This window comes from Furipterus horrens, unplaced genomic scaffold (assembly GCF_987537825.1).
Source record: "Furipterus horrens unplaced genomic scaffold, mFurHor1.1.pri manual_scaffold_10, whole genome shotgun sequence".
NCBI lineage: Eukaryota > Metazoa > Chordata > Mammalia > Chiroptera > Furipteridae > Furipterus > Furipterus horrens.
The window spans coordinates 38,994,706-39,008,400 of NW_028327180.1; the positions used below are offsets into that span (position 1 = coordinate 38,994,706).

General features: G+C 55.9%; 1 protein-coding gene across 3 annotated transcripts in view; it reads left to right on the forward strand.

The window, feature by feature from the left end:
* The first annotated feature begins 5,663 nt into the window (after window positions 1-5,663).
* Window positions 5,664-13,695, forward strand: part of NFIC (nuclear factor I C) — a 55,624-nt gene continuing 47,592 nt past the window's right edge. For all 3 annotated transcript variants that reach the window (XM_090289290.1, XM_090289292.1, XM_090289291.1), the window contains exon 1: window positions 5,664-5,754. In XM_090289290.1, the coding sequence (XP_090145416.1) occupies window positions 5,725-5,754 (30 nt within the window). In that variant the 5' untranslated portion in view covers window positions 5,664-5,724. The remainder of the gene's footprint in view (window positions 5,755-13,695) is intronic.

The following is a 13,695-nucleotide window of genomic DNA, read 5'->3' on the forward strand; positions in this document are numbered from 1 at the left end:
AGCGCGCCACGGTCGCCGCCGGGCGCCTTGAACTTGGAGTCGGGCGGGCGGCGGCGCTTGGCGCCACGCAAGGGCAGCATCCCCCACCCCCACCCCGGCCTGCCCTGGGGCCGTCTGAGCCCCGCCCACAGGCTGACCCCGGCCCGGCCACGGCGCACGCCAGGTCTCAGCCCAGAGGGGTCACCAGGTCTCGGCCCCGAGTGCCCCAGGCCGGCGACCGTAGGTGCCTGCACTTGAGGGTTCCGGTGTCTGGTTTACGGGTATCGGTGGCATCCACACTCGAGGGGTGCATTTGGGGGCTTCAGAGCTTCTTAACGGATCAGCACGGGAATCCGGGGATGCGTTCTCGGGTCTGTGCGGCTAGGTGGTCCCGTCCCTGTCCGTGGGTACATGGATTCCGAAGTGTCGGGTCCTCTCCTTTATGTGTCTGTGCATCCACGTGGCTGGGTGTTGTGTTGCGTGTGTAAGAGCATTGTGCGGCTCTGGGACAGTGTGCGTGTGTCTTTGGGTAGCTGGGCGACTGTGCCGTGTGTCCCTGTGTAATGGTGCTGAGAGGCTGTGTGGCTGCGTTGTATGTCCCCAGGGGCTGGGATGTCCCTGGGTGACCCTGTGGGGTGTTTCCGTGTGTGTGACGGTTAGGGGGCTGTGGGTGAATGGGGAACGGTGTCATGTGGCTGCATCCCTGGGGACAGTTGGGTGTTTCTGTGTGCAGGTGACTGGAGCGGAGTGACTATGTTGGGGATGGGTCTACACTCTTTGCCCTCTCCCCTCCAGTTCCTTTTCTCCTGCCACGGGGCTGCGGGGTGGGGGGCTGGAGTTTACCTTGCCAAAACCCTGTTCACTCATCTCACCCCACCTCGTCCCCTCCACTGTCCCCCTGCCTCGAGGTCCCCAATGGGCTTGAGATTTAGGCTCGAGGTGGCACTGGGATGCGATCACGCGGTGGCAGCGATGTCTCTTTCCAGGGGCTGCGCTGCGCGGGGACCTGCCCCAGAGGAGGGCAGGGCAGCAAGGGTTCCAACCTCTATTTCGAGGATTTGACGGAGGATTGCTTACGGAAGCGCAGGGGCTATTCCGGCCCAGGGGGCTGGCCAAGGAGACCCCTCACCTCCCAGGCTGGGGGCCGGCCCTTCAATTCTGCCTCCCTGCACTTGCCCTGGACCAGGCCAGGGGCGGGAGGTCCAAAGTATTGTTTTCTACCCTCCAGGAGAGTCCCTGCTGTGCCACCCTCACCCCAGGGTCTTTATATAATTTTCCAAATATGAAAGCCCTAAGGCCAGGCCAAGTCTTTGCTTTTTACTTAAAACCTGCGACCCATTTTGAGAGGGCTGTTAGGGAAGGGCGAGGAAACGGGGCTCCACGTTGACCCAGGGTACATACACACCAGTGCTCAGGGTCACATGCTCCCATCAGCTCCTTCACCCTCACTCAGGCCCTTCCACTTCATCCTCACCCTTCCCTACACTAGCTGCCAGCACTCAGACCCAACTCACATATGTGGTCTGCCTTATAGCACACTCACCTCCATCTCCATTTGTCTCCAGGTGACCAGGGGGACACATTCATGCATGTACCATGACATATCCTCAAGAAGTACCTGGTCACAGCCATACATGTACATAAGTCCATGCACACTGACACACACAGATACACACAGATACCTACATTGGTGGGAGAGGGAGGACCCCAGCTGTGGGGGGAGTTAGTGGGGACTGCCAGGAGGGAGGCATAGAGATGTGGTGTGCTGTGAGTCATTGTGTGCATGTGCCCGTGTATGAATACTAGGTTCTGTTGTGCGTGTGTGCTGCTGGTAAGCATATGTCGTGTTTGGGCATGATTCTGGGTGAATGTACATGTGTTTGTGGTTGTGTGTGCACTTGTGTGGGTCTGCATGTGTGTACATGGATTATGTGTGGGTCTGTGTCTGTGGGCTGTCTTCATGTGAACCTGTGTTGTGTCACTGTGTGTGTGTCATCATCTGTATGTCTATATCTGAGTGTGTGTGTGTGAAAACTTGTGTCTGTGGCATGTTTGTGTATGTCTGCATCTATGACCCTGTGTTTTACATGTATTTGTGTTTCTGTGTATGTGTGTAACTGTGATTGTGCAAGCCCTAGTGTCATATCCCACCTTTACTTCTCATGATCGAGCACCTGAACGTCCCTTTCTAGAGCCTCAGTTTCTCATCTGCAAAATGGAAACACACAGGACCCTCTGTCAAGGGCCAAGGAAGAGTGACACGGTCAGGACTGAGTCCTCACAAGGCCTGGCCCCATGCTGTGTCCTCTGTTCTCTGGGTGTGGCAGCTGTGATGTTACCACTTGAGCTTCTATCATCCCTGCCTGAGTTACTCTGTGAATGCCACTCACTTTTACAAAGTTTACTTTTTAATTACATAAACCATTTGTGAACATCTAAGGAGAGGACAAAAGTAAAAATGGAACCTTCATCACTCCTACCCCGGTGGGACTCCAATCCAGGGAGGCCCTGTTGTCATTTAGCTTTGTCTTAGCAATCGCAAGTGGAACAGATACAAATTCTTGTAAAGGACACATGTATATTCTTATAAAGGATACATATATATTCTTATAAAGGGTACATTTATGTTCCCTTTTTTTTTTTTTTTAATCTCAAATGAGATAGTGAGTCTTCTGGCTGAGTCTACAGCAGGGGTTCTCAAGCAGGAGAGTTCCTGCCCCCAGGGGACACTGGGAAATGTCTGGGGACATTTGTGATTGTCATGACTGAGGGTGTTCCTGGCATGGAGTGGGAGGAGGAATCTGGTCCAGACCTTGCTTTCCCCAGCAGTCTCTTGGAGATGTCTCCGTGTGGGAGACCCTTGTTCTTTTATGGAGCTGCATAGTATTCCAGCCTGTGCCTGCATCAGCAATGTCAAATTGGTCCCACACCGATGGACACACAGTGGCTGGCTTCGAATTGTTGGCATTAGTGTTATAGAGTTGCTGTCAACACTACTGTGCCATCTGTATCTGGGACAGTTACAGAGAAGCCTAAGAGTGAATTCTAGGGAGAATGCATTTTTATTTTTTAACAAATGAGCTAAGTTGTGCTCCAAAATGCCAGGAGCTAAATCATGCACCCCTTTTCTGGGCCCTTCCACATACAGGTCCAAATCCACCGGTTGCCTTATTAAGAGACCACTATGTCAGGCACTGTCCTAACCCCTGTCCACGCTCTCTCTGATTTGCCCACAACCCAGAGGGTAGGAATTGTCTTTGATTGCCCCATTTCGCAGAGGAGGAAGCTGGGCACAGGTAGGTTAAGCTGCTGGCTGGAGGAGATGTAAATTCAGGTGCAACCCTGCAGCACAACAGGCCTGCTGTGGTCCTACTATGTGTACTGCAGGTGCCTCTCCTGCCTGAACTGTGGGGTGGGCAAAAGCAGGTTTACAGTTGTGAGTACGTGAAAAACAGTTTATTCTATTATTTATTAATTATTGTATTATAACTGTAAGCCTACTTCTGCATATGTGTGTGTGTGTGTATATATATATGGTTGCTGTTAGTGAACTTGCAGAAGGTTCTACTGTTCAATACTATTAAGAATAAGAATATTAACACTGTCCTCACATATATTATCTCAAGGACCCTGATCTCCCCAGTTTTCCAAAATGAGTCCTAATGTTGCCATTTCACAGATGTGGAAACTGAGACTCCAAGAGTTACAGTCTGTGCTCTCCAAACTTTACCTTGGAAAAGAAACTCAACTGTTACATGAAGGTTGCAGGCAGGGTGGGGATGGGGGGCAGTCTGAGGAGAATGCTCAGAAATACACTAACTTAAATGTCTGTGAATTGGGGATTCTGCCATCTACATGCTCCTTGCATTTTCTTAAATGATAAAATACTGCTTTATGTTATGTTGGTATTTGGGTTCCTAGACACCTGCCTCCCCCTTTCATCCTGGGATTCGAAATGCCCACCACAGCTGCACAATGGGGGGTTTAAAAAACATTTTTGAAGTGTTCATGATGTGCTAAGTCTGTTTGAATAAACTGTCAGCCACACACAGTGAGGAGCACACTGGGACCAGGGAATATGTGCTGCAATGAATCTGCTCCCTCCTAGTTCAGCACAAGGGGCCCTGGACAAGTGGCCTCATTCTGTGGGCCTGTTCTCTCGCCTGTCATACAGGGAAATATCAGGGTTGCTGGCATCCTTCATGCCCTGGGCATAGGGCTGCTGCCCTATGTTCGTAACAGGGTGTCATTGGCCTCAGGATGTTCAGAGAACCTAGTCAAAATGGCCAAGCTTTCTAACAATGTTTCAGCGCACATTTGATAGGAAGTCAAGGTTCTGCTACATAACATCGTCCTTATGCCAGCTGACCCTGTAGGGTAGACACTGCTAGGCCATGCTACAGAGCAGGACGCAAAGGGATGGAAGTGAGTGTCCACGTCCCCCTAGTCTGCAAGGTGGGAAGCAGTGCTTAGGCAGCTTTTGAGCCAAGATGAGAGGATTGAAGGAGTGAACCAGGGAGGGGGAGAGTTAAGGTGGGGGGTTGAGGCCAGAGTCACAGGCACCCTGGAGGCTCAGACTGGGGGAGAGCAGGTCTGTGCTTAATTATTCTAGAGGGAGAACCATGGAGCTTGAAGAATGTGGGCTACTGGGCTCAGTTTCCAGATCTGTGAAATGGGCACATGGCTGGTGTTCATGGGAATCAGTGGGTACCCGGGAAGAGGCTGCAAGGGCTTATCTGGCCAGCCTTCAGTTCTGTCTGGATAGCTTCTTCCTGGGGTTCTGGGGAGACATGGGGGAGGCCAAAGCCACCCCCCTCCCAGTTCCCCTTTGGTGCTGGCAAACGAAGAAAGAGCAGATTCCTGGAGGCTCCTGGGTTAGCTGGGGTCCCTCTGGCCATTGGGTGCGCAGATGTAGCTAAGCCCCTCTGCCCAGGCACTGCAGTCCCTGTCTGGCTTTCAGACACAGGGAGGAGGGGGTGCAGGAGACCCTTCTCCTGCCATGCACCCCGGGACGTACATCTTTAAGGGCTTTCCGCGCGCTGCGCGGCCTCTGCACACGTCACTGCTTCATTCTCCACCCCACCCCACCCCCTTGGCTCGTTTCTCCAACTTCCCGGCCAGCTCAGGGCGGGTTGGGGGGGGGGTCATAAAAATCCACCTCAGTCCCTCAAATGTCCAGCAACAGCCCAATGCCCCCTCCCCACTTGGGCGGGCGGTCCTGGGGGACCCTCTTCGGTCTCATTGCGTACCGCTGCGGGTCCCCATCCGGTGTCCCGAGCCCAGCGGCTAGAAATTAGTAATAATAGCAATAATGGGGTTCATGAGGCATGAGGGGAGCGGCTCGCCTTCCTCGTTCGCGCTCTTATTTTCCCTCTTTTCTTTGAAAGTTGGATGTTGAGAAGTGGGAGGTTCGGGTGGGAGGAGAGAAATTGGGAGGGAGGGAGAGGGGAGAGAAATTGGGGGGAAGGGAAGAGGAGGTTGCCAGAGGGAGGAGAGACAGAGACACTGAGACGGAGGAGGGGAGAGGGATAGAGAAGGTGGGGGGCAGGAAAAGAAGAGAGGGAGTGAGAGACGCAGGAGAGAGGGAGGGAGAGAGCGGGAGGGAGGAGGGAGGGAAACCGAGGGAGGAGGCGGCTAGGAGCGCGCGCCGGCCGCGGCCGCGGGGGGGGGGGGGGGTTGGAAAAATGACTCAGTAAGTTCAGCGCGCCCGCTCCGGCCGGCCCTGCGCCTCCCGCCGCGCCCGGGATGTATTCGTCCCCGCTCTGCCTGACCCAGGTACGCCCCCGGCCCACGCCGCCCGCGCGCCCGGTCCCGCGTTCCCCGCATCCTGGTTCCGGAGTTTGGAAGCCCGAGGAGGCGGGACGAAAAAGGCACGCGTCCTCCGGCGGCCCGGCCGGGATGCCCCAAACACGGACCAGAAGCCAGTGGGGGATGGGCTGGGCCGGGACGCCCCCCCCAGACACTCACCCCGGACTCTAGCTCCGCAGCTTGCTCCCCTACCCCACGATCAGGACCTACCCTAGTCTTGGACGTTTAGGCGCCGGCTGCAGGTTGCCCCCTGCCCCCCGGCAGGATTAGCTTCCCCACCCATTCGGGAAGGTCTGAGGGGCGCCCCCAAAGACAGCGTTCCTCGTGAACCCTGTGCCTGGACCGGGGCCTGCCTCTAAGAGGAATTGAGGGGGTCCCGGCTGGCTCCTGGGCTCCCCAGCACTCTTGATGTGTTCCCCGGACCCTCTCCTCACCAAGGTTGCGACCCGTCACTCCAGCCCCCACTCCAGCCCTGGCCGCCTTTTCCCCCATTATTGGCCCACGTGTGCGTGGAGGGGGAGGGGGCGCGCGAACTTGGAGGTACCAGCGGTGGGGGGAGGGGTGCTCAACTTCCCTGCTCTGTCTCCTGCTCTCCCCCATCCCTGTGCTCCCACCACCGTCCCGATGTTTTCGCCGCATCGATTTGGGGGTTATTGAGCCGCAGCCGGGAGGAGCCCAGAGGCCTGCGCTCCGGGGTCTGGCAGGCACTGCGGTGCTGCTCACACCCTTGCCCGCCGGTACCAGCCGGTGCCCCCTCCCGTAGCCTCTAACCCTTGACCACGCTCCCAGGCTGCCAAAGCTGAGCCCCGATGCAAAGATGGGGTGGGGGACTGCCCTTCCCCAGGCCACACCCGGGGACGTCCCAACTCCCTCCCAGACAACACCCGTTCTTCTGTTGGTTCTACCTTCCAGCTTTGCCCCCACCCCATGTCCTGTGTTTCTTCAGGCCAATGGGGTTCCAGCCTCAGTTTCCCTTGAGGTGACTTGGGGCTCAAGCAGTTTCTTAGAGAGAGGCACAGCATGGCCTCCAAACTGTAAAGTGCAGCCCTGAAAGTCCTGAGGAACACTGTGTGGGAGAGCACAGATGTCCAGTTTGGGCCCCAGAGACTGTCTCTGCCAGAGATCCCCCCTATTCAGGATAGGATCTTTGTCACTGGCCTCCTCCAGCACCCGCTGCGGAGTTCGTGGCTCCCGGCAGACAGTGAGGGCTGGTGCTGAGGGGGGGGGGGGTGTCACAGGCTTGTCCTACCCACCATCTCCTGGATGACCTTGGGCAAGTGCCTACCCCTCTCCAGGCCTCCATTTCCCTCTGAGCAACTTTTGGAGGGGGTCCCTCAAAGTAGTCATCACTGGCCCATCTCAGTCTCCCAGCCGTCCTGAAGTTCCCCAATAAAAATTAGGGTTCTGGTCCAGTTGCTACGGGGCCTTAGGCCTCCCCAGCTCAGGCCTTAGGGGGTGGGTGGCCTGAGTGGCTCTGGGTGCCCCTGCCCCCTCTGCCCTTCTTGCGTACTCCCTAGGGCCACGGGGGAGGGGGGCAGGGAGGGGGTAAGGCAGAGGAAGGCTATTCCAGGCGAGGAGGTTGGAAGGCCGCCTGTTGTCACTGTGCCCTGGAATTCCCCCATCAGGACGCTGGGAGACAGGCCTCTATCCACGTTGCAGAGAGGGGGTGGCAGGGAGAACCAGAGCCCTGGCATCACCCGTGAACTTGGGCACTCACTGGGCCTGGCTTTCCCCAGGAGCAGGGCAAGGATCAGCCAGGAGACTCTCTTATGGAGTCACAAAAACCAGGTTGCTGGGCACAAGGGACAGGGACACAAGGCGACAGAAACCGGCAGAGAACCAGAGCGCTCCCTGCTGGAGTGGGGAGGGAGCTGTGCAAACGCAGGGGCTCCCCCTCCTCTGTTTATTCTCCCTAACCTGGAGGGAAGCCTCCCTCAACCTCCTGTCAAGTATCCTCCACCCCTACCCCAGCCTCCTCAGTTTAATTCCTGCAGCTCCTTGCAGGCCCAGCATGGTCTGGAGTCTCAAGCTGGGGGACCTGAGAGGACCCTGACAGCCCCTGCAGGACTGTCATGTGTCTCCCCCACCCCCTCTCTGGCTCAGTCTGCCTAATCGGCCCCACCCTGTTTCTCTCTGTCTTCGCTCTCTCCCCCTGTCTCGCTGTCTCTGACTCTCCATCTCTGTCTCTGTCTGCCTCTTTCTCTCCTTGTCATTTCATCTGTCACTTTTCTCTGTCTCTGTTGTCTCTCTCCACCTCTCTGTCTGTCTCTCACCATCTTTCTCCCCTGTTTGTGCATCTCTCTCCTCACCGCATCGGTCTCTCCCTGGGTCTCTCTGTCTCTGGGTGTCCATCACCCCCCTCGACTTGACTGATTTTACAACCTGAGTCCAGCCTAAAATAGCCCCGTTTTAGCCAATCTGACTGATCTGACCCGGATCCTCCTAGGAGCTGAGAGTGTTTTGGGGGGTACAGCTCTGGTGTGAGCTGCCCTGTGCCCCTGGCCCTGCCCACCTAGGGGCGGTGGTGGCCCTGAAGTATTCTGGGAGCCCTGTCCTTATTTCAATGGTGGTGACTCAAGCTCTTTTTCACTTTTACTCTTAAGAGGAACTGTGTGGAGCAGCCGTTACTTCCATAAATCCTGCCGGCGGGAAGGCCAGCCTCCCTGCGCTTGCCCCACTCTGGGCCTCCCTCCCTGCCTCCCTTCTGCCTGCTGCCACCGCCACGTTAGTTATTCCGGGTTTGGGGCCAAATCTCTCTTGGCTGCAGTGCCCAGGATTCCCCGGGGCCACAGCCAGTGCAGCCGCCAGGGCCCCCTCCCTCATTCATTCATTCTTTCCTTCATTCCTTCACCTCTGTCCTCGGGGAGGCACTCTCTTTACTGCCACTTCTTCAGTTGGGAGACTGAGGCTGGGAGAGGGTCCCGACTTTGGTTTGTTTTAGTAGATCTTTATTAAGCACCTCCCATGGGGGTGTGGGGAAGCAAAATGCAGTGAGGTCTGGGCCAGGTGAGGGTCAGGCTTCCCCAGCACCTCTGGACTGGGAAGGAGGCCAAGACCAGAGAGGACTAGGGCCTCTCCAGGGCAGCACAGCATGGCTGGTGGGACTGGGGATTGGGGCCACTTTGCACCTGGTTGAGTGGCCAGACCTGGGCAGGTGGGGACTCCCTATGTGCCCCCTACCCAGGGTCTGATAGCCTCTGATTAGATCCTGTAAAAGGCACAACCTAGCTCCCTTCCTTTGTCCCTCCGTTTCTCTCCGCGTCTGTATCTCTCCCCCCTCCCTTCTCTGCAGTGGAGGTGCCTCAGCACCAGGGCGCAGCGCCTTGTAAATCTCGAAGCTGGGATTCTGGCCTAGTCAGCGTTCTCTGCCCCCCCCCCCCCCGTTTCTCACTGTCCCTCCCTCTCCCTTTCCCTTTTCCTCCCTCCTTCCCTTCCTCCCTCCCTCCTTCTGTCTTATCTGTCTCCCTCTCTCCCTCTGTCGCTCTGTCTCTTTCTCTCTGCCTGAGCCTTCCTCCCTCCCTGTCTCATGACGGATGGGAAATGCTGAGTCCTGGGCCCCCTGCCCCATGCAGCTCTTGCTCATGTTCACACACCTGGGTGCACGTGGATCTGCAGTCAGCAGTGCAGGGGCACCCCAGCACTGTCATGCACACTCACACCACACCTATGAGGACAGAACCCCGCCCCACCTCAGACTGCCCTAAGGTGGGGGGTGGGTAGCAGCAACCTAGGGTGGCCTCAGATCTGCATGCAAATCCTGCTCAGGAGGCTCAGAATGGAGCTCTCTTTCCAGTTATGTGACTCTGGGTGGTGACCTAGCTTTCCCATGCCTCTGCGTCCCCCCCGGTGCAATGAAGTGACCAGTAATCCTCAACACCTCGGGCCGCCCTAGGAGTCTGAGAAACAGGGCGCCTCTGTGGTTCTGGGCACAGGGCCTGGCACACAGTCGTTGCTCATAACTATCTGTTGCATGAATGGATGGATGGATGGGTGGGAGGGTAGGTGGGTGGGTGAATGATGGATGGTTCTGCCAGTTGCGAGAAGGCACTCGAGTCTCTGAGCCTCATCCTCTCTCCCTGTGTTCCCCAGTGGGGAACATAATTACGCGTCCCTCCAATTCTTCACCCTTCACACAGTGACTGGTATACATAGACAACAAATAACTGGATAGAAAGCTGTCACCCAACAAAAACTGGAGCTTTGACCCATGAGGGTCTTTCTGTTGACCTTTCCTCCCAGGCCAGTCCTGTCCAGGGTCTTCCCAAGTTTGGCCAGACCAAGTGGGTACCAGCAGCCTTTGTCAGCTGGGGTGTGTGAACAGGGTCAACAGGCAAAGGATGAGATGGTTCCTTCACTGATCTAGATTCTGGGGACACAGTGGTGAACCAGACAGATCAAACCCATCTCCTAGAGGGGCTGTAGTTGAGGTGAGGGGATGGGTGGGGGATGGGGGACAACGCAGGGCTGAGCTGCTGCTCTGGGGAGAGTCGGCCTCTCCCAGGAGGAGGGGGTGGCAGCATGTGACCCAGGGTGGAGCAGCGGAAGGGAGCCACACAGAATTCAGAAAGAGCACATGGAGTGCAGAGTGGGCATGGCTGGGGAGCCCCAGAGGCCCAGCAGGGGGGCCGAGGAGTCAGGATGTCCACAGTTGTAGGGACTCAGGCTGAAGTCCCAGCTCTGCTTCTTCCTGGCTGTGTGACATTGGGCCAGTCTTTCCTTCCATACAGTGGGCACAATAAGTGCTCAGCCTCCAAAAGGCACGACCTCACTCCTTGACTGTCTTGAACACCGTGCCTCTGGCTCAGCCCCAGTCCTCTTCCTGGAATACCAGGCAGGGAAGTCAGAGATCCAGGACTCACCCTCACTTGTCAGTTTGGTAGGGGGTTTTCACTCTCTGGTCTGTTTACAAGATTCCTCCCCCACGCCAGTAAAGCCCCGCACAACAGCCTCAGTCACCTCCCTGCCCTCTCCCTCTAGTTCCCTCTGCTGTAACTTCATCTGCCTCCTCGCTGTGCCCCTAGAACATTAAGCACGATCCTGCCTCCAGACCTTTGCTTGTGCTGGTGCTGTTTTCTCCACCTGGAAAGCTACTCTGGATTGTCATCTTTCAGGTCTTCGTACAAGTCTCCTCTCCTATGAGAGACCCTACACCCCCCTGGCCCCCTTAAACTTCTCTCAATTTCTTCAAACCACTTTGTTCAACCCGACATTTTATTACGTATTTGTTGGCTTGTTTAGTGTCCATTCCTGCCTCAGATTGGGACCTGGGTGAGGGCCAAACCTAGGTCACTGCTGGGTCTCCCGCGCCTTGCATGGGATTGGCACACAGTAGGCACTCAGTAAATGTTTGTTGAACGCCTGAATGGCTCTCTCCCTCATTAGATAAGAGCTGTTCATGATCTCTGATGCTCTGAGCTTGCAGGGAGGAGATACCCTAAGTTAGGAACCCTAACTCGGGTGCCAGATGGGTCTGTGTTCACATGTGAGCTCTGCTGGGCTTAACCTGGAGAAGGGGACATTGAAGTCAGGGTTTTGAAGGATGCATAGGAGTTTGGAATAAGTGCTTAGGAGGTGGATAAGATAGTGATCGCTGAGTGAATAAAGGAGAGAGAATCCTTCCTGGAACATTTTTGGTGGGAATTGGAGTTCCATGTGCTGGTGTGCTGCCCTGCACTGTGGGGGCAATAGGGAAAATAGAGGGGCCCAACCCAGTGTACAGATGCCCAGTCCATAGGGCCCAGCAAGGACTTGGACCCTACCTCCAAGCTGCTGCTGCCCTCTTTGTTCAGAAAGTCCCAGTGGGCCAAGTGGGGTTTCTGGGCAAGGCCTAGCCTTGCCCCCCGTCCCTCCACTCCCTGGTTGCCAGGGCAGTAGGCAAGCCCCCCAACCCCCAACAGGCCACAATGTCCCTTTCTACCCATTGTACTAAACGAGGTACTGAGGCCCATAGTAGAGCAGTGATTTGTTCCTGGGCCATACAGAAGGTGCAAATGGAGGCTGATATCACCCAGCCTCATTCCCTTATAGGGTCTGCCTAACCATGAATGCCTCAGCCCTAGGACTTAGGGTTGGAGGAGGAGAAACAGCTGGACTCAGACCCCACAGCTTGTATGGTCCAAGCTAGATCTGAGGGAACCCTGAGGAGAGCAGGAAAGGCTGCCTAAAGGAAGGAACACTGGAGATAGGGTTTTGAGGGATATGTAGGAGTTTGGGAGGCTTCTCAGCATCTAGCTTGCCTTGGATGTCTCCTTTGCCCTGTCAGCCAGTGAGGGCATTGGGAGGTGCCTGCGGAAGAGGCCTTGGTTGTTGCAGGTCTTGTGGGACAAAGAGAGTGACAAGCCTGCCTCTCATCTGGCCTGACCTCCCAGGGAGTGTGAGGGAGGATGGGGCAGCAGGTCCATGACCCAGTTACAGACTGTTTGTCTTCCTTCCTCCAGGACCAGCTAGGGTCACTGGTGACGTGGGCTCCCACCCCTGCTCGCTTCCTGGCACCTTTCCCCAGAGAAGGGGTAGAGATCAGAGAGGGGAGGAGGGGGAAATAGGGAAGGAGCTGGAAGAGGGGTGGGGGCTTAGGGAGGAGGAGCCCAGACCAAGAAAAGAAATTGAGGGAGAGGGGCTCAGAAGTGGGGAGGTACTCAGAGAGAAAGGCGGTCAAGGAGAGAGAGAGTCTGGGGACTATAGCCTGCCCCTGCTGGCTGACACCACAGCTGCCTCTTCCCAGTTCCCTCTTATCAGGGCCCCAGTAATCACCAGAACTTGGGTGGCAGCCACAGCCCAACGTCCACACTGTTGCCCTGGCATTCCCTCCACAGGGACAGCGACCTGTGCCTCTATCGATTCCCACCCCTCCCCCGCCCATGTCTCCAGCCAGGTGGCCTGGGTTCTGGCCCTGGGCTCTGCTGACCAGCTAGCTGTGTGACCCTGGGCAAGTGCCTCCCCATCTCTGGGTCTGGTGTGTCAAGTGGCATTCAAGCTCAGGACAGGCGACTCAGGTTGGACAGGGATTGTCAAGGGATGGACCCCTTTGTCCTCCCTCTGCCTCAGCAGGTCAGTTGGGTGGGGGCAGCGGAAAAGGGCCCAAGGTTCAGTCCCTGCCACAGTTGTTCCAGTGACTCATGCTTCAGAACACATTGGAGAGGGGATCTGGATGCACAAGCCGAGCCCCGTTCCACCCCACCCTGGTGAGGGTGGGAGGCTATTTTCAGAGACTCAGTAATAAGTGAAATCTGAGGTCATCCCCCTCCCCCCTCAGCACCCCATGGCCAGAGGTGGCTCAAAGGGAGATGAAGCACAGAGCAGGGAGGACGTACAGGTCAGCAGGTACCATGAGCATCTGAGGTCTGGAGGTGGGACTGAGCACAGCCACACCCACCTAGAAAGCAAACCAAGAGCCCACAGCACTGTTTCTCCTCTGAGACCCTAGCCTTGCGGAGAGAGGGCTGTTCTGAGGAAGCGGCCTGATGGCTTTTGTGGGGGTGGGAGTCCTAGGTTCTTAGCATCACACAGGCCCTGAGAATGGCGCCTAGGCCAGGTCTCCTCCCCTCCCTGAGCCTGTTTCCACATCACACAATGTATAGCAAAGTCTTAGGCATTTTCCTGCCCTCTTGGAAGATTGCAGGCAAGCAAACTAATCATAACAACATCAATAATAATGGTAGAGTGGAATCTCGGTTCTTGAACTTAACTCCCTCAGGAAGGCTGTTGGAGAAGCGATTTGTTCAAAAACGAAATCATTTTTTTCCCATTAGAAATATAGTATCAGCATGAAAGGGTTGTCAGATGGAGAACAGAAGTTTTGTTCCACAATCGAGACATTTTTTTTGTGAACGACTTGGTTGAGAACCAAGTTGTTCAAGATGGAAGATGTTCAAAAACTGAGGTTTGACTGTAATAGCTAATGCAGCCTTT